General features: G+C 40.6%; 4 protein-coding genes across 4 annotated transcripts; all 4 read left to right on the top strand.

Moving 5' to 3' along the window:
• Window positions 1-261: 261 nt before the first annotated feature.
• sowahab (sosondowah ankyrin repeat domain family member Ab) lies at window positions 262-2,196 on the top strand. The gene has a single exon (XM_046405952.1). It carries the CDS (start codon window positions 417-419, stop codon window positions 1,788-1,790), a length of 1,374 nt encoding a protein of 457 aa, XP_046261908.1. The 5' UTR covers window positions 262-416; the 3' UTR covers window positions 1,791-2,196.
• A 2,484-nt stretch (window positions 2,197-4,680) lies between these two features.
• Window positions 4,681-8,219, top strand: gdf9 (growth differentiation factor 9). The gene is made up of 2 exons (XM_046405963.1): window positions 4,681-5,254; window positions 6,400-8,219. Exons 1-2 carry the CDS (start codon window positions 4,879-4,881, stop codon window positions 7,338-7,340), a joined length of 1,317 nt encoding a protein of 438 aa, XP_046261919.1. The 5' UTR covers window positions 4,681-4,878; the 3' UTR covers window positions 7,341-8,219.
• Window positions 8,220-8,908: 689 nt separating this feature from the next.
• LOC124068064 (cytochrome b-c1 complex subunit 8) lies at window positions 8,909-11,369 on the top strand. The gene is made up of 3 exons (XM_046405974.1): window positions 8,909-9,059; window positions 10,015-10,186; window positions 11,167-11,369. The coding sequence occupies exons 2-3, from the start codon at window positions 10,033-10,035 to the stop codon at window positions 11,259-11,261; spliced, it is 249 nt and encodes an 82-aa protein (XP_046261930.1). The 5' UTR covers window positions 8,909-9,059; window positions 10,015-10,032; the 3' UTR covers window positions 11,262-11,369.
• A 622-nt stretch (window positions 11,370-11,991) lies between these two features.
• hspa4b (heat shock protein 4b) lies at window positions 11,992-19,610 on the top strand. The gene is made up of 19 exons (XM_046405969.1): window positions 11,992-12,314; window positions 12,942-12,999; window positions 13,226-13,366; window positions 14,443-14,565; window positions 14,790-14,889; window positions 15,005-15,138; window positions 15,228-15,472; window positions 15,587-15,663; window positions 15,782-15,933; window positions 16,283-16,389; window positions 16,500-16,633; window positions 16,947-17,131; window positions 17,249-17,344; window positions 17,638-17,793; window positions 17,886-18,011; window positions 18,112-18,219; window positions 18,313-18,432; window positions 18,583-18,744; window positions 19,060-19,610. The coding sequence occupies exons 1-19, from the start codon at window positions 12,208-12,210 to the stop codon at window positions 19,264-19,266; spliced, it is 2,538 nt and encodes an 845-aa protein (XP_046261925.1). The 5' UTR covers window positions 11,992-12,207; the 3' UTR covers window positions 19,267-19,610.
• Window positions 19,611-19,949: the final 339 nt, after the last annotated feature.

Raw genomic sequence — 19,949 nt, forward strand, 5'->3', positions numbered from 1 at the left:
AATTTGGGCATCTTATTTAATGTCATAGGTCACAAGAGATTTGTAAAGATTTAATTAGTATGAGAGCATCAATTCGTAATGTCACACAACATTGAGTAGATAACAAAACATACCCTATCACATGTAAAAAAAATAAATAATAATAAACAAAGGTTTATAGAGAAAATTAAGTTGATGCAACCTATTAATCTCGACTCAAAATGCACCCACACTGAGATCACCGTGCAGTCTGTCCGCAGACGGTCTCTAACGGGCAGATCCGTCATAGAAAACCACGGCTGATTATATTAGAAGAGGCGCCGGAAGCAGCAGGTTGGAGGAGGACAACAACAGAGAGGGGAGCACGGAGGACGAAGAGGTCCATACTTCGGGCTTTGTTTATGATATTGTTGCATCTGTTAAAATTCTGATCCAAAATGGCTTTGACGCAAGAATCGATTTTGTCTTTTTTACTGGAGCACGGAGGCAAAGTGAAGAACTCGGAGCTGCTGAACAATTTCAAGAGTCGGATCAGCTGCAGCGATCCCGCGGAAAGGCAGCACAATAGGGATCTTTTCAAGAAGCTGGTGAACAGCGTCGCTGTGGTCAAACAGATCGACGACGTGAAGTTTGTAGTTGTGAAGAAAAGGTATCAGGACTTTGCCAGAGAGGCCGTGCTTGGCGCTTCGCAGAAAATGCGCGTGGATGAAACTTTCTCAAGCCCAAACACGAGTTTTTCGTACTCGTCTCCTCATCGAGCCGAGTCAGCCAGGATGATTTACTCCGACATTGAGAACAATAATATGTGCTATCCCTCAAATGTGAATGACAAGTGTTATAGTAATGATAAACACACGTCTGTGGGGAGTATGCCTATGCAGGAGAGGAGGTTATCAAGAAGCATGAGTAGTGCGGACACAACCACTGTCAAAGTCCTGAATATCTCCGCGGATCAGGCGAGCAGTGCAAGGAAATCTGGAGCTGTGTTTGCTGTCATAGCTGTAAAATCCCCACCGAGAGACGCTGCACCAGTAAAACAGGGTGGATTACAATCCCAGATGCATCAAAATAACACTTCAGACCAGCCTATCACGTTCATAACCAAAGTTTCTACACCATCAGTGCCAGCTGGCAAGAAGGCTGTTTTGAGTGACTCCCAATGTTGGAAACACAGACAGACAGAAATGCAGTCATCAGCCTTTCCTCAGGTGAGGCCCCAAAACAAGACCCAAAGACAAGGAGATGATGCAAAGTACTCAGAGTCTGTGCCTCTGGACCCATTAGCTCATGAGTGGTTGGTAAAGTGTGCTGCTGGACTGTGGGGACAGATCTATGGTCTGCTGCTGCAGGACACACGGTTAGCACAGAAGAAAGACTTCATGTCAGGTTTCACGGCGCTGCACTGGGCTGCCAAGGACGACAACAGCGAGATGATACGTAAGATCATGGACATCTCCAGGAAAAGAGGCACTTGTGTTAACATCAACAGCAAAACACACGGAGGATACACGCCTTTGCACATCGCAGCCATACATGGCCATGCTGAGGTAATGGTGTTGCTTGTGAAAAGTTATGGAGCCAATGTAAATGAGAGAGATAACGATGGCAAGAAGGCCTACCACTACCTGGGCAAAGGTGTGCCAGGTGAGCTCAGAGCACTTTTGGGGGGACTGCAACAGAGCAACAGGGAGAAGACCGAAGATCAAGAATACACAGAGCACTCGAAAGGCTTCAACACCATTAGTAAACTGTTCCAGCCCCACATAGGCAGGAAACCAAAGACAAATACGAAGTATGCCCATGACTGGTGAGAATAGAAGACCACAAAAGAAGCTGTGAGATGGAGAAGGTTAAAACCATAGGAGATGAGGTCGTCTAAGTTTGTATATTATGTTAATATCGAATAACTTCAGGAAAAGTAGCTTCTCCTTTAAATCACTGAAAGTCTGTAACTGAATTACAAATGTGAAGTCTGTTAGTGGTCTGCTTATTGCAGGCTTTAGCTCTCTTGCACAGTGTATCACTGTTGGGTGGAATATTTATGAACGGTATTTATAGTTTAATCATCTCATTTTATTTAGCTCAACTCCATGTATGAACGATGACTATGTTATTTTGAATCTACTCAATTTATTTTCCTTACTAACAACACAACCAGCTACACTCATACATTTTCCTCACTCAATGTATAATAAACCTTTAGGAGTCACCTACTGATTCTTGACTTCATAATATGATCGAATATTTAAACAGGCCGCCAATAAAAAACAGCTGCTTTCAACACTGGCATGAATCATGCAATTGTGTTGTCAGTGTAGGATATTTATTTCTTTTGTGAACAGCAGAATATATACGATGATATCTAATTTTAACCATAGAAATTCAATCAGGTGAAGTTCCTTTAAAGCAGAAAAATCCTTGAATATTGTTGTAGAAAAGAAATGCGGTAGGTTTCAACATTCTGAAAGAGCTGCCTCTTAACTTCAGTAAATGCAAAGCAGGTCTTTGTGGGGCCAGTTATGCAAAGCAGGCAACTAGACAGAGTGGGGGAATGTCTGCTTTATAAATCTCTTTGTGACCTTGAGCTTTAATGGATGAGAAAGGCCTCCTTTTGTGGCAACGTGGGCTCCTCTCTTTGGACTGATGGGGTTTAAAAAAACAAAAAACAACAACAACAACAAAAAAAACAAAGTCTCATAAGCAGGTCATGGAAAGCTCCCAATACCCCACAGCAAGCAATAATTTCAGTGTTGATATGAAATTATTCATACAAAACAGGCAAGCAAATATTAAATTAAATTATAAAGTAGGGGCTAGTTTAAATTGGGGAAAAAATAAATAAACCTAAAGGGGAAAACTAACAACCTATTGAAAACATTTTAAAATTCATTTGGTCCTGAATGAATCAATGTTGTTCTTTTCCCATCATCATCATACTTGAAAACAGCATTCTGCCTTTTTTTATGCAGTACAAAAACAGAAGTTTTATCCTTCACTGACCCAGAGAAGAAAAACAAATCCCTGATGACATACAGAGGGCTGGAGCTAAGACAATGAAGCCATAAGCAAAACAGTGCCAGAACAATGTCCTTTGTGTCGTTATCTGGGAAAGAAGCTGCCTGCATAATGATCGGGACAGCTGCACGCACAGGAACTATTCAACACAGTAGGCTGCTAAAACCTGCCTCAACACATGCTGCAAGAAAACGAAATCATCATCACAGGAGATCTACCACAGAACGACTTCCTGTGTCTCTTCTGTGGTGGTTCGGACAACATTTGGAAACATCAAAGATTGGCCAACAATGCTGTGGTGCATTGTTGAACCTGGTCCAGGTTTTGTATCATTTCCTTTCAGAACAAAATGGAAGGACCTCATTTTTTTAATACTAATAGCTTCTATTACAAACATTTATACTGACACTAAAAGATTTGTAACTGCATATTAAACTCTAATTTGTTCTCCATGAGGACGCTGTTTAACATGAGGGTCAATTACAGCAAAACAGGCCAACTTTATCCAAGATGATTTCTTCAGATGGTGGGCTGGTCGTTTCGCTCTGTCTGCTTTTCATGCTTCAGGCCAGCAGAGGGCGCGACACGCTAATGTAGTGGTTTTATACGTGCAAAGTTTGCAAAACAAAACAATCTTAAACTGGCTGAGATTGTTGAAATCAATGACATGATGATTAGTAAGAGTATTTTTTTCAAGTGATATTGAGCTGAATGAATGAACATCAAATTGCTTAAAAAATTCACTACATCAAACTGCAGCAAACACTGCATCAACATCAGACAAAGTTTTTGCATTTTTTTGAGCGCTTGTAATAATTTCACTGTGTACTTTGTTCATTTTTAAGTAGAACTGTCTTAAAATCCTTTAACTGGACCAACCAAGTTCAAAACTGTAGCAGTATGTGCCCTTACACACACTTTAAACTGCCAAAAATAGGCAAAATGTCTCATGTCACGTTCAAGTAGTTAGTACATTGGGAATTTTCAGCACATTTCGCAATACAGTACAAAGTGTCACGCAAACACACTTTATTAGCGCTCTGTTACCGCAGAGAGAACAAATATCAGTAGACTGGCTCGTGAGTACTGTATCTGTGTATTTCAATGTATGTTGTTGTTGACTATGATGAATTTGCTAATGTGTGATTTCTTGTTAGAAGTCACATAAGTATGTACAACACCCATTTTCAAATAGTGCTTATCTGAATGCCTGGCAGCTGACATCAGCCTTAGTATCTGTAAACAACATGCCCCGATGAAGACCATTCATTCATGACTATGACTAAGTGGATACATTTTGTAAACTACAGTCCTTCAATGAAACACATGCAGTCAGTCACGTTACACTGCCTTGATGGGGCGCCGGACATCGAGAGGATTTGTCTTCAAAATAAAAGCGCAAAATACGTCGTCATAAAGGCCCTGATTTTTGAAAGCTGAAGGTAGAATACCCTGCGCCCTGCTGTGCATCATGGTCGATGATTGGTTATTTGGAAAACGTGCTTTAATTTACTTTTGTGATTCCTCTCTTTAAATCTTGACTTTAATCATATTGTGAATATCGAATGAAATTTTCGCTGTTATTACTTTTAAATTTACGTTAAGGTCGCCAAAGTGATTCCCATATCTGATGGATTCGGGATACCGTGTTGTCTAATTCCACTTAACGGTGCTGTCATCAAAAAAAACAGCCTCATGCTGTTTCTGGTGACTCGTTGTGATATCAGAACTGAAACTGAACTGAGTCAGAAATTTTTCGGTAAGAGGTGGAGCTGATTGCCAACACCTGTGCGTGTTGATCAGCGGCGACACGTGCGCGGTCCTGTTGATCTCGAGCTCTCGGTGGAGAGTCTCTCTAAGTTTTGACCGGTTTCGTTGTTTATAATGGATAATCAAATGCTGATGTCAGCTGCCCTTCGTTATTTTCGCACGGCTGTCTTACTGCTGCTGGTCGCCTGCAGTTGCCCCCTGGTTGGATCTTCCATGCCTGCCTCAGGTGCGCTGCACAACATGTACGATTTCACGTACCCTTACGACAGCATCTTTTCCCCGCTCCTCAAAGCCCTGTCAGAGCACGGGGGGCCGAGGTGGAACCCAGGCCTGAAGAGAAAGATGAAACCCGAGCACAAGTACTTGAAATATCTGACTGAGGTTTACAAGAGATCCTCGAGAGTGCAGAGGAGTTTGGACGGGAATAAAATCTACAACACAGTCCGACTGATCAAGCCACAAGATGAATGTCTTGCACAGAGTAATAAAGGTGAGCAAGTGAAACAGCCAAGCTGACTGCACGTACACTGTAATGCATAACATGACATTCGTAAAGCTGAGGATCGATGGAAACTTAAATGATTAAATGACGAACAAATGAAGAATGAAGAACAAAACAAACCGAGTCTTGCACTTCTGGCAAAGATGTGGCTCTGTTCTGAATTAGGACCCTGTGTCCAAGTTTGGCTTGAAGACCACAATCATGTTACTTTACAATGTGCTGCTGTTTTTAGTCAAATTTCCACAGACTTGTCCTGACTCACAGAAATCCTTGGGCAGAGTTACTGTATTTCAGCATACGAGTTCTGGTGGGCCTTTGGGTGTATAACAAAGCTGCAATGTGTAGTCCATTATTTTCGTTGTACCTAAACCCGGAGGCTACAGACAGCATACACAATGCACAGAGGGTGAAGGGTGAGTCACCAGGGGTTCAACTACAATCTGAATCTCCTCTCTGGCGGAGGTCCCTACACTGGTGTGTCAGATAATGGTTAGGTGCCAGACTGAAATTCATTATGAACTGTGTATGACTTGGCATCGCTCAAATGGAAAGCTGCTCATTGTTTGGTCCTTTTAACACATTGAACTAAATGTAGCACAGTCTCAGATTAAAAAAGTTGGGTTATTTTCATCCCGTGGTCTGAACATAATTTGTTTTATGGTTTTGACATCTTTTGTTTCATTAACAAACAGAAATTGGACAAAATGTTTCTAAACGTTGTCCCATCATTGCACATTTAATCTGAGCTAACCAAGTAAGTAACCAAATAATTCATGGCTTTATTGATAAATTATGTCAATTGTACTGTTTATCATGATATTTTCCTGTATCAAGTTTTCATATTAAATATATTTTAAAAACTCAAGCTATTAAAAAAATACATGAACTTGATTGCAATATTGCCACATTAAGTTAATTAATTTGGTATTAAATGAATTGTCTTTTTGATGCAGCTTTTGAATCTTATTTTTGTAGAATTTATGAAACAATAGTTGTTAGGAGGAAGAAATATGATAGCTCAAAATTCTGTCTAATTAAAATTTTGTATAATCACAAGTACATGGACATTTGTCTCTTTCTTCTTTTGTGTAATGATGACGCAGTGCCTTTTGTTTCCTCATAATCTCCTACAGAGAGTTTCATGCAGGATCTTTCGTACAGCCTTGATCAAGTAAGAAGAAGAGAACAGCTTCTGAAGTCGACCCTGCTGTACAGTTTTGACCATGACCATGCACCGCCTGTCCTCTCCATGTGCTACTTGAGTATCAAGGAGCAGGAGCACTCAAACCAATGTCCGCTCTGTCCCGGTGTCCACCGCGCTGTGAACTTCACAGCTAACACAGACGGGAGAAGCGGGAGGAGCTGGGTGGAGGTTGACGTCACCTCATTTCTTCAACCTCTCTTAAAGCTTCAGAAGAAGAACTTACACCTGCTCATCAACATCAACTGCTCAGATGAGCAAAGAGCTAGTGCTGATGGGAGCAAAGGCGTATTGAAGTTCACCCTGAGGTCCCCTCCTCTGCTTCTTTATCTCAATGACACCAGCAAAATCTCCCAGCAGAGGTCACTGGTCAATGGCAAAGCAAGTCAAAAGCCATTCACTGCAACAAACACGTTTCACAAGCAGATGGTTCTCAAACCTGAACAGAGGATTGGTAGAAAGAGGAGATGGAAGAGAGATTCAACAAAGAACAAACGGGGTGATAAAAGTCTGGATATCCACCTGCCTGAGCTGCTCCCAAGCTCTGAATTCCCAACAAGTGACTGTGCCTTGTATGATTTCAGGGTGCGATTCAGCCAGCTCAAACTGGATCATTGGATTGTTTTTCCACCCAAGTACAACCCCAGGTACTGCAGAGGCATCTGCCCAAGGACCATGGGCTTCATCTACGGTTCACCTGTCCACACCATGGTGCAAAACATCATCTATGAGAAGCTGGACTCCTCGGTGCCCAGGCCCTCATGCATTCCCTCCCACTACAGCCCACTGAGTGTCATGATTTTTGAAGAGGATGGCTCCTATGTCTACAAAGAGTTTGAAGACATGATTGCCACCAGGTGCACATGTCGCTAAGCCAGCTACCAACACAACATTTTTCCTCCTTATTACAGGCTGAATAGAACATCACCACAATCCTCTGAAACAGTCATCACAGGTGAACTGTATGCAAGTATCAGATACTCTGACCAGGCTCAGTCATTTCATGAATTTATAAAATCGTTGTGAATGAAAGAAGTTTGATCTGGAGCAGGTGTGTTTACTTAATCGAGTGTGTTTGCTTCAACAAAACGTATTTTTATCCTATTGAAGAATGTGGATAAGTGAGATTTATTTCCTTTTCTGTTAAGGTGTGATAAGAAAGGATGCCAATGCATCCCATTCTCCGACTTACTGTTTGCAATATAGTATTGAATCTGACACACTTGGAGAAAATGAGTGTTGTATGATTTTTTTTTTAAGTTAATTTTGTTTTGTTAACTTATTTTGGGTGGGCGGTCTGTCATTAGCCTTTAATTTAACACAACAAAAGTTTTAAGTAGCCCTGTTCTGGACAAAAATGAAAAAAAGCAGTAACAAACACTTGTCAGACCTTTTACATATCATTTTATTCCTGGGGATTACAGATAGCTGCTAAATGGCAGCTGTCTTCATAATGTCCAGAATGAAAGTTGTGAAAGTTTCAGTGTGTATTTATTTCTTCTGGTCACTGAGTGACTGCATGCTTATGAATTTGTACTGGTTGAATGTGACTAAATGCATGTCATGTCTATTTATGCAAATGGAATGAATTCACTGTGTGTCTGTGCTCAGCTTAGGGATATAAGAATGAAAATATGTAGACATGTTCTCTGAATAGGAAAATAAAAAAAAAACATGCATAAATATTGTCTGCATACAGCTGACTGAAAATGCTCGTACAACATAAAGCAAAGATTTTCATTCATGCGGCAAGAATTTGGTCTGACTGAGTCCTAATGGCCCTGCTAACTACACAATGCCCAGGCTCTACTTGATGGTACCGTGCATCATCATCAGAGAAGAGAATTCCTGAGGTGATCTGCTGGAAATGGACTGTCAGCACTCCCCTGTTCAAATGCCTTTGTTAAATACAGTATATAGAACAGGAACTTTAATGACATCTCATTCTAAATACAAAGACATGAATATGGAGTTGATCCCTCCCTTTGCAGTTATAATAACTTCCACTCTTCTGGGAAGACTTTCCACAAGTGTTTCTGTGGGATTTTTTGCACATTTGTGCAGTAGAGCATTTGTTAGGTCAGGCGCTGATGCTGAATAAAAAGGCCTGGCTCGCAATCTCTGTTCCAAAGGTGTTGGATGGGGTCAATGCTTTTTGTGGGCCAGTCAAGTTGTTTGAAACTAAACTCATCCAACCATGTCTTTATGGACTTTGCTTTGTGCACTGGGGCACAGTCATGTTGGAATAGAAAAGGATCTTCCCCAAACTGTTGCCACAATGTTTGAAGTTTGTTCAAGTTTGAAAATTGTTCAAAATACCTTGGTATGCTGAAGCATTAAGATTTCCCTTCAATGGAAGTAAGGAGCCTAGCCCAACCTCTGACAAACCTCTCCCATAAAGAGGTGTGTCTGGATACATTTGTCTATGTAGTATATTAAGTCTATACACGAGTTTGTATACAGTCAACTAGCGTGATCGATCTCCATACCATTAGATGGCGGTACTGGCCTCAGTAGCCAACCGGAACTCACGCTTCAATTAGGAGGAAGGACACCGGATCTTTTAAGGAAACCTTGTTGAGCTACAGCACGGTATGTCTCAATGTCGAGGTTTTCCCTTTGTAGTTTGGGTTCTGCAGACTTTTTTTCACCGATTTGTCTCAGATATATCTGCTTTATGTGTAATATGAGTGACTTACTCTTGGTCTCTTTCAGTTAAATTGTTATCTAAGCATACGAGTCACGGTAGCCTTTCAAGGACTGTTTGTACCTTAGCAGCTAGCCTACTGTGGCTAGCAGACGATGCTAACGGTTTAGCTATCACGGCTAACCAGTCCGACTAGCCCGTTGATCCTCGGTCTTGCTTGGAGTGGCTGTTTTGTAGTTTTACGATTATATATCTGGACAGTCTGGTAACGATAATCTTTGGCGTTGTAGTTTTTACATGGAAGCTTTTATGAACAACGTTAACCTTAAGAATACGTTTTTGTGCTAACGGAAACATGTAAAAACATGTCAGAGGGGGTTCAATGATCTCTGAGCTACTTGAATTAGCATAATCTTTAAAGCAACTACTATAGTTACCAATGTAGTTTTAATACAACACATAAAAACGTGGTTACGTAATATCCAGTCATTCTTGGAAAGTAAAATATCCCTTGTTAACCCTAATGATTATTTTTAAAATCGCTGTCAAAGTCGCCCTTAAAGCCATGGTACAGCACATATATTAACTTATGTTCGAAATATTACAGCTGCTTATCAACGCCGTATAAACAGACCGGCCAAGCAGTGAACGTGATATTTCCTAAAATTGAGTAGCCTTAAATTTCAGATGGCATATGACAATAAAGTGGCATTTATTAATTACTCACACTCAAATCACAGGCTGGTTTAGTAGCACCAAAAGGTGTTTTGCTCCTCTTCTATGAAGAGACTACAAAGAGATGTGTTTCTAACCACTTGTCTTGGACCAGTTGTATTTAGTGCAGTATTTACTACACTCGTGGCTGCTGCTCAATTCACTTTTGTAAATTTGTCATTTCAGGCCAGCTCTCCTGTGAACATGGGTCGTCACTTTGGAAACTTGGCCAAGGTCAGGCATATAATCACCTATAGTCTGTCCCCCTTTGAGCAGAGGGCTTTCCCCAACTACTTCTCCAAAGGAATCCCAAATGTGTGGAGACGGTTCACAGCCTCTTTCTTCAAAGTTGCCCCCCGTGAGTTTTTACATTTCTATACCATTTCAGTATTTTACCCTTAGAGCCAGTATAGATGATACATTTAAGTATTATATATTTATTGAAATCTTAGTTAGCATCAGAAGTGAAATCTGTCTTTCATGCATCAAAATAATCCAAACTTTGCGCCTTCCAAACTTCCTCTGCTGGCACTGTAGACAAGTAGCAGCTGTAGTAACTCAACAGCAATCATGTTGTTGAACATTTTGAAAATTCATAACAAATCAGTTGTACGTGCTATGACTTTGCAAATTTAAACAAAATGTTTGGCCAATTGAGCAGAAATGTTTAGATGCTTTGAGTTGGCAGGAAATATGAAGTCCATCACTCTGTTTTTCTCAAAAACTGTAAAACCGATTTGTCTTCTCCCACATCGATACCGAACTTGCTAAGCTGCATCTTCAGACTGTCCTCCACACATATTTGTCATAACTACGTGGGAGGCCACTTCATAGTTCATGGAAGCTTAAATCACATTATAAGTAGGTCAACGTGATCACAGTGTGCTCTTGGTGGCAAAGGTGAATTCAGGATGCTGATGATGCAGAATGAACATCCTACACCTACTTAGGCAGTGTGCTGTGTAAATTAAAGAGATTATTGCAAGGGTTTATGATAATTTTGGTCCAGATACCCTCCTGTATTTCTCATTTGTCTTGGTATTATTCTGTTTTTCATCCTCTTCCGCCTACTTCTTTCTCTGGAAAATGTTTGATCTCAACTCAGTGCCGTGAAGCAGCTACAATTGCTGTTGTAAATCTGCCTGTAAAACACACTTGTAAAAAACATTTTACACCATGGGTTCAAATTAAGTTTTTAAAGTTTAACCTTTTACCTTTTTAAAATATTGTATGCCATGTATTCACTTAAAGCTATGGGGGAGAAACAGCAAGGTGCAGGTAAATACAGAAATATAGTAGTTGTCCTGGCACTAATTTTTTGTGATCTTGTTTTTGCAGCAATGATTGTCCTGTACCTGACATACAGCTGGGGCAACAGCGAATACGAGAAGAGCAAGAGGAAGAGTGCTGTGGATCATGCACATGATGAATAAATTCCTTCAAACTCCTAAAAGCTGCCCTCTGTTATTAATTCCACCTCTGTATGTTTCACTAATAAAGAAGAAAGATATTTATGTGAAATCAGTATTGATTTCATTCAACCTTCTCTTTGTTCTTGGATTAATGGTCATTTGGGTTCATTTAATGTGGGTGTGGGGTCAGTGCTGCAGTTTACATGTTACTATACAAATTTAGTTCTGAAGTGATTAGGCAATCAAGATAAAAGTAATCTACAGTTTTGAGAGATGCTCAGGTCATTTACCAAGCAAAAATGCCTGTGATTAGTAGTTCCAGTGTGATGATTTACTACTTTACTGTTTTTGATTTCATAAATTGAATGTGATTTGGTTTTGATGTGATGAAAATATTTACATGATTGAATGCTGTTTTATCAATGATAGCTACATGCTTATCAAATTATTTAAAACAGAAAAGGGGAAAATGATTGCAAGCATTTGCTTTTAGCTGCAGTAGTAGTAATGATGGTTGTGGTGGACGATGGTTTTACGCTGAAATGACACCGGAAGTTGTGGAGCCACAAGAGTAGCGGGTGATCGGCAGCAGATCTAGATCATTAGAGTGGTTATAGTATATTAATAGAGGTGAGAAACTGAAATGGCAGCTCTATGAGTACGTGAACCAGTCAAAATCTGCTGTTGTAGCGACTTTCCTTGCCTCTGGGTGGCGCACGATAGGAGGGTTCAGTGCTCTGCAGTCGGATGCGATTGGCCAGTGGGACAGAGAAAATTCCGGAACGCAGTCACGCATCAGCCGGCGTACCGCATGCTGCCGCTCAGCTTCATGGAACAAGAACAAGGGTGTATCACCGTCCGCTGACTGAAATCCACTGTAGCTGCGCCTGTCACTTTTAGCACTGAGCTGTATTTCTGTTCTTCCTTGTGATTACTGCACTCTTCACTGTTCTGTTAGCCAGCAAAGATGTCAGTTGTCGGGTTTGACGTCGGGTTCATGAACTGCTATGTAGCAGTAGCTAGAGCCGGAGGTATTGAAACTGTCGCCAATGAATACAGCGATCGATGTACACCGTAAGTACAGCCGTACACAGTGTTGTATGTGTTTTTCGTTATATCATCTGTGCTGATAGCAGGTACAGAATATACACAAATCCACTTTTGTTTATCATAATATTGAATGAAGCTAGTGTTGCTACGTAGCTAGTTAGCACGCTAACAGCCGGAAACAGCATGTGATTTTTAAAGCTAATGCTAACTGGAGTAAAACCATTGTGAGCATTAGAAATCTCAGTACCGCGTCACATGATGCAGTACTTATTTGTGGTGTTTTACTAAAATAATAATGTCGAGATAAATTAATAATCTGACTTACCTGTTCAGTCGGGTAATGTTTTTTTTTTTATGTATAGATATATATATTTTTTTTACTGTTGGCCTGATTGAGCGCATGAAAGGAGGAGGCCGGATCCTAGCTGTCAAAACGGCTTCATGAATCCTTTGTACTTTATTTCATTTTCCAAAATTATTGTCCATAGCAGAACAAAAGAAAAAGGAGTATAGAAAATGCATATGTGTAAACAAAATATGTTATTACGTGGAACCATCACAGTCAATTACCAGTTTATTACGAGTGACACGAAGCTGCATCGATGATTAAAATTGTTGAAGAGCGAGCTCAAAAGTGTTTTCTGTTTTTAGAGCATGTGTTTCTTTTGGACCCCGCAATCGATCGATTGGTGCTGCTGCAAAGAGCCAGGTATGTTTTTAATGGGAAAATGGCCAAGGGTCCAGTGTTTCCATAGCACATTGAGTATGAGCTTGACCTAGGCAGACATGGGTGCAGCAGACATTGCATTAAACAACAAACATACACAACAAGCTTCTTCAAATCATGAGTGCATGTTTGTTTGTTTGTTTGTTTTTTTTAGGCATGCATGTATGCATGTATTGAACAGAGTTTTTCTTTTTTTTTCCCCCCACAGGTTGTCACAAACTCCAAGAACACAGTACAAGGGTTCAAGCGGTTTCATGGAAGGGCATTTTCAGATCCCTATGTGCAGCGCCTCAAAAACAGCTTAGTGTATGACATTTCACAAATGCCTACAGGAACAACTGGCATCAAGGTAAGACAGGAACTAGGAACATTCACAGTGTTTGTGTGTGTGCGTATTTATATATAAACATCACAACAATATAGCCTGAGCACACTGGATACACCTGTTAATTGTCCTTGTAAAATTCAGTGTTCACTCTGTGAGACCTGTAATGATTTCCATATGTCATTATAATTTGGCCAGCTAGCCCAGGTTAATTAACAACCTACGTTTTAGTCGGAGAAGAGAAACATTCCATCAGCTGCTCTCTGATGCTTCTTTATTCACTGGGCATTTTTATGGTTTAAACAGATACTTGGTTCTGACTGGTGATTCACCAGGGCGAAGATAATAAACAGATTGCCTAAGCCTTACAATCTATTAATCGACACCCAAAGTAAACATTACATTTATTGTTTCTTTTTCGGTATCTTTTCAGACTTAAATAGCTCTAATTATCTTTTCTTTTGCATTATTTGTTTTTGATTATTGAGGTTTTTTTCCCCCAATCAACATTTAATGACAGCAAGCGCTACGCTTTAAGATGAACAGCACTTTATTGCATCATGTGGCCCGTGTGTGCTTCTTGAAGTTGTGAAATGTCTGCCTGTGTAATCACAAGCTGAACTGAGATAAAGTTGAAAATGAAGCCTTGGCGATACAGTGGAAGTAGAAAGGGAAGGGTCTTTGTTAAGACTGACTCACCAACTGCAAGCTAAATGACGAAATAAGCCAAACTGTACATGTTTGGAAATGTTATTTTATGTTAGAGACGATGGTCATAAAATGTTTACATTTGACCAGGGATTAACCCAGACAGGTAGGTTTTGTCAGCCTGTTATCATGCAGTCCCTTGCTGTGCAGAACTTTTATTATGAGCCCACATAATAAGCACCATCTAAAATGAACAGGAATAGACTGATTGTCTGTTGGCCAGCTATCAGATATGATGCTCAAAGATTTTCTAATTAATGGTATTGCCATTATTGAGGATAGAATATTGGTATTGTCCCTATTAAAACAGAAAACAAAATAAGCTACATCGCCTGATCCCTGAGGAAAATGTAGTAATCTTGTCTTGTCTGACAATTTGATTGTTACTAAAGGTGATGTACATGGAGGAAGAGAAGGTGTTCAGCATTGAACAGGTCACTGCCATGCTGCTGACCAAACTGAAGGAGACGGCGGAGAGCGCGCTTAAGAAACCCGTGGCTGACTGTGTTGTGTCTGTAAGTGTTCCAGTTTATTTGCAGTTTTTAATTCTGTCAAAATGCAGAAGGGCAAAATATGTAATTTGTAATTTGACATCAGTTAATTCCCAGCAGAGCTGTACCCAGCTTCAGCCTGACCAGAGCTCTAATCAAGCGGGGTAATTGAAGGCACCACTGTGAGTGCACAGGGCCTTCAAGCTGAAAAAGTTAATCTATTTTAAATGCTCTTCTGTTGTAAACAGGTTCCCTGCTACTACACTGATGCTGAGAGGAGATCAGTGATGGATGCTGCTCAGATCGCTGGTCTGAACTGTCTGAGGCTCATGAATGAGACAACTGCAGGTCCGTACTAAACGTTTCTGTGCAGGGCTTGGACAAGGTTGTGCATGTTTGTGGTTATTATGCTGACTATGACTGCTTCTCAGACTCACAAATTATTTAACCTTTTGCTTTACAGTTGCATTGGCGTATGGGATCTATAAACAGGATCTTCCGGCTCCTGAGGAGAAGGCCAGAAATGTGGTGTTTGTGGACCTGGGTCACTCTGGATACCAGACATCAGTGTGTGCCTTTAATAAGGGCAAACTGAAGGTGTGTAGACAAATCTACATATTCTCCATTTTTTTTTTTCCTCCCAAGAGGTTTTATTTCATTCATTCAACTCTCGCTGTGTTTCTCAGATTCTTTCCACAGCTTGTGACCCAGAGCTGGGAGGAAAGGACTTTGACGAGGTACTGGTGAAGTATTTCTGTGAGGAGTTTGGCAAGAAGTACAAGCTCGATGTCAAGTCAAAGCCAAGGGCTCTGGTCAGGCTCTACCAGGAGTGTGAAAAACTGAAGAAACTGATGAGTGCCAACTCCTCTGACCTGCCACTTAACATTGAGTGCTTCATGAATGACATTGATGTCTCTGGAAAACTGAACAGGTAGATCAACAAGGCATCATTTTTTGCTTCCTGTATTCATTGTTATGTCTGCTGTATTTTATTTAAACTTTTGTTTTTAAGCTTAAGACATGCTCATCTTTTCTTTTGCACAAGGGCTCAGTTTGAGGAGATGTGTGCTGATATTTTGACCCGAGTTGAGCCTCCATTGCAGAGTCTCCTGGAACAAACCAGTGAGTACAGAGTTTACTTGACTTTATTTACCCACCCTTTTTATTAACTCTTATTATTAACTTATTAACAGTTTTATTTTGTGCGATGATATAAATGTGTTTTTTCCCTCCCCATAAGAACTGAAAAAGGAAGACATCTATGCAGTGGAGATAGTTGGTGGAGCTTCCAGGATCCCAGCTGTCAAGGAGAGAATCAGCAAATTCTTTGGGAAGGAGTTGAGCACCACACTGAATGCTGACGAAGCCGTGGCCAGAGGATGTGCTCTGCAGGTATATCACACTTTGGTTTTTATAGCCAGCAGCACTTGATTCTGATATGATGTTGTTAATGGGAAGTGATGGGATACTAGATGTGCAACAGCTAACCTAACTGATCAAAGAACCAGCGTTTCCCTATTGCACTGAGAATGAGCAATGACCAATACCAGGCAGGCATGGCTGCAGCACACGTCACATTGAATGACAAAGGCTTCTTCAAGTCATGAGTGCTCATTTTGTTTAGGTGTGCATGTGTTGAACACGTTCCTGTAGATATTTGTGCTAATTATTAATAATAATTAATTGATTATTAGTTATTATCACGACTGCAGCCATCGTTGAAACTCTTCTCCCTCCACAGTGTGCAATACTGTCACCTGCCTTCAAAGTGCGTGAATTCTGCACCACAGATGTTACTCCTTATCCCATCTCCTTGAAGTGGCATTCTGCTGCAGAGGAAGGTGTGAGGTAAAAAAAAACAAAAAAACAGTTTTGTGTCATTTCTCTTACTTTTTCCTACTTTCTCTGATTTCATTTATTGAATATATTAATTACTATGAAATATTTGCTTGTTGCAGTGATTGCGAGGTATTTCCCAGGAACCACGCAGCACCTTTCTCCAAAGTGCTGACCTTCTACCGGAGAGAGCCTTTTTCTCTGGAGGCCTACTACAGCAGCCCTAATGAGCTGCCATACCCTGATCCTACCATTGGTAAGTAACACAAGCTTCCTAAATGATTGCTAACCACTAGGGGATAGACAGAGAACTAGTGATGTGTTACCCTGCACATCCAGCAGACACACAGCACAGTGATGATGATAATCTGCCTGCAAGTCCCAGTATTCACTCTCCTGGTTTTGTGTGAGACTTGCCAGAGAAAAATATCTCCGTTAATAAACTTGATCACATTGATGAATAAAATTAAATTACTGAGATCATCTGCCATAGCGTCATGAGAAGCTGTTTTGTCTACTTAATTCTCATTTTTACTGCATTCTTTTTTTTTTGTTTTTCTTCCTTGCAGGTCAGTTTCTGATTCAGAAGGTTGTCCCACAGGCATCTGGTGAGAGCTCCAAGGTGAAAGTCAAAGTGCGGGTGAACATCCACGGTATCTTCAGCGTTTCCAGCGCCTCCTTGGTTGAAGTGCAGAAGTCCGATGAGACAGAGGAACCCATGGAGACAGAACAGCCCAATGACAAAGATGGAGAGGTACTTCAGCCTAATAAGTGTCTGGTTTTTTTTTTCCTCATCATAAAGTGATTACTGTAATCGTGCTTCTGTTTGACACAACAACAAACAAATCTGGTTTTTATCATTCCTCTGAAGACGAAGATGCAGACTGATGAGGATGAGCACCAGGCACAGGGCGACGGTCAGAAAGAAACAGAGGAGAAGACGTCACATGAGAATGAAGAGATGGAAGTAAGATGTCCGATTACAGAGTTACCAGTTTATTTGTTTTTACTTTTACAATCTTTGAAGATCTTGCAATGTTTTTGTTTTTTTTTTCATACTCTGAAAAATGAAACAAGAATGTCTGTTTACACTGTAAACAAAAACTGAACTTGATGTGTTTCCCAGGGTGTTTTAATGCAGAGCTAAAGCACTGGATTTCATTAGTTTGTCTGGATGTTTTCATAGGCTGTCGATGTCGATGCATGTCTTGATTCATTTCGATATTTTGTTTCTTAATGCCTTATTCTCTTACTTATCAGACCACTACAGAAGAGGGCAAAGGCGAGAAAAAGTCCGACCAACCCCCACAAGCCAAAAAGCCCAAAGTCAAAACAAAGTTGCTGGAGCTTCCGATTGAAAACAGTCCACAGTGGCAGCTAGCAGATGACATGCTCAACCTTTTTGTAGAAAATGAGGTAACTTAAGATTGAGATATCACATACACGCATGAAATAAATCCACCCATCCATCATCTTTTCATTAAATGGTCTGTTTTGATTCTCCTCAGGGAAAAATGATTATGCAGGACAAGTTGGAGAAGGAGAGGAATGACGCTAAGAATAATGTAGAAGAGTACGTGTACGACATGAGGGACAAACTCCACGGGATACTGGAGAAGTTTGTCAGTGAACCTGTGAGTAAACGGTCACGTCTGACCCATTGTGATCTAATCCTTTGTTCAGTCTGCAAGCAAATCATATTTGTTTCTCATCATTCTCATTTTATCATTTTAGGACCGAGATGCTTTGTCATTAAAGCTGGAGGATACTGAAAACTGGCTGTATGAAGATGGAGAGGACCAACCCAAACAGGTGTACATTGACAAACTGACAGAGCTGAAGGTAATTATTGCTATAGTCATTCCCTTTATTGCCTCCATTAATCGCTTGACATTTCGTTTTCTTCAGCTGACATGTGCACTGTGTTCCCTGTAGAAACTTGGCCAGCCCATCCAGGAGAGGTATACAGAGGCTGAGGAGAGACCCAAAGCATTTGAGGAGATGGGAAAACAAATCCAGCAATACATGAAATTTATCGAAGCGTACAAAATGAAGGTAAAACTAAATGGCTTAATTGAGATTTTTCTTTATCATCACACCAAATTAAAAAACAAACAAAAAAAAACTGAAGGCATCATTACAAATTGAAGTAATAATGCGTGTGGTAGTAAGTGACACCACTTGTTATTTTGATGGGATTTCCAGGAGGAGCAGTATGATCACTTAGATGAGGCCGATGTCACCAAAGTGGACAAACTGACCAACGATGCAATGATCTGGATGAACAGTGCCATGAACCAGCAAAGCAAACAGAGCTTGTCAGTGGATCCGTCTGTCAAAGTAAAAGAAATCCAGGCTAAAACAAGGGTGAGTAACTACTTATTAAAACAACATAATGCCAAAGCACTGAGAAAAGTGACTTGAATGCAGGAGCTTAGAATAGAGAACCCCATATGTGAAAAACAAATGTGTACGGTGATTATGATGTTTATGATAATTGATTTGGGCTGTTTGCAAGAAATTAGATGCTGTGGTCAGCCATATTCCAGGAACAACTAAATTTGCTACCTATATTGAAATTATCTGTTGGACCAGGGCCCATTTGTAAAATCTCCCACCCAACTTTATTTCCTTTTAATAAAACCATTATTGCATGCTGTGTTCTTTGTGAAAATTTTTCAGGAGTTGTTCTCCGCTTGTAACCCCATTGTGACCAAGCCTAAACCCAAGGTGGAGCTTCCGAAGGAGGACACGCCTGCAGAACAGAACGGGCCTCTCAACGGACAGGAGAAACCACAGGAGGAGACTGCAGACAAGGGAACAACCGAGAACACAGGCAATCCCACCTCGGAAACCACAGAAAACAAGCCTGACATGGACCTTGATTAAAGCAGCCTAATGCCTCCCTTAGCAAAGCTGAATGGGGAGCTGGTTGTTTCAGGTTGAGATGCAGCCTGGGTGTATATCGGTGCAGGCTAAAGTGTTTCCGGAACTGCAGTCCACAGTCAAAAAGCAGGCAGGGTGATTAGCACACCGAGCCTAACTTCTGGTGGTATCTCTTTGACATAGCATGCCCTCTCTCTTTCTGGATGAAATAAAGCAAAAGCCAGCCGCAATAAGCCTGTTTGACAATGAGCGCTGTACACATGATGGTATTTATTTCTGTTGTGTGCTCTGTACGTGTTCTGGTCTGTGTCACGATATGGTTTTAATAAAGTTATTGAAAACCACAAGTACCATCTTTATTACTTTGGTAAAAGATAACCCGAGGAAAGGCTTTGCAAAGGTATTACTTCTGTCTGGCTGTCAGGGTGCAAGCTGCCACTGAAGACACTTCATGTCCTTCATAACGTGAGTTGGTAAAATTTATAGAAAATTAACAACTGAATCTGAACTTTGTGCTCCTAACCTCAGTATTTCTAAAATACTTGCTACAGCTATGCTGGCTAAATTAAATCAGTTTTTCTTTTTAATTAACCATGATAATATGTTGATGAAATTTCCAACATCCAATTAATTGAACATCTTGGTAATTTCTTAGGTTAAATATAAAGTTACCACGGTGACGAAAC

This window comes from Scatophagus argus, chromosome 12 (genome assembly GCF_020382885.2).
Source record: "Scatophagus argus isolate fScaArg1 chromosome 12, fScaArg1.pri, whole genome shotgun sequence".
NCBI lineage: Eukaryota > Metazoa > Chordata > Actinopteri > Scatophagidae > Scatophagus > Scatophagus argus.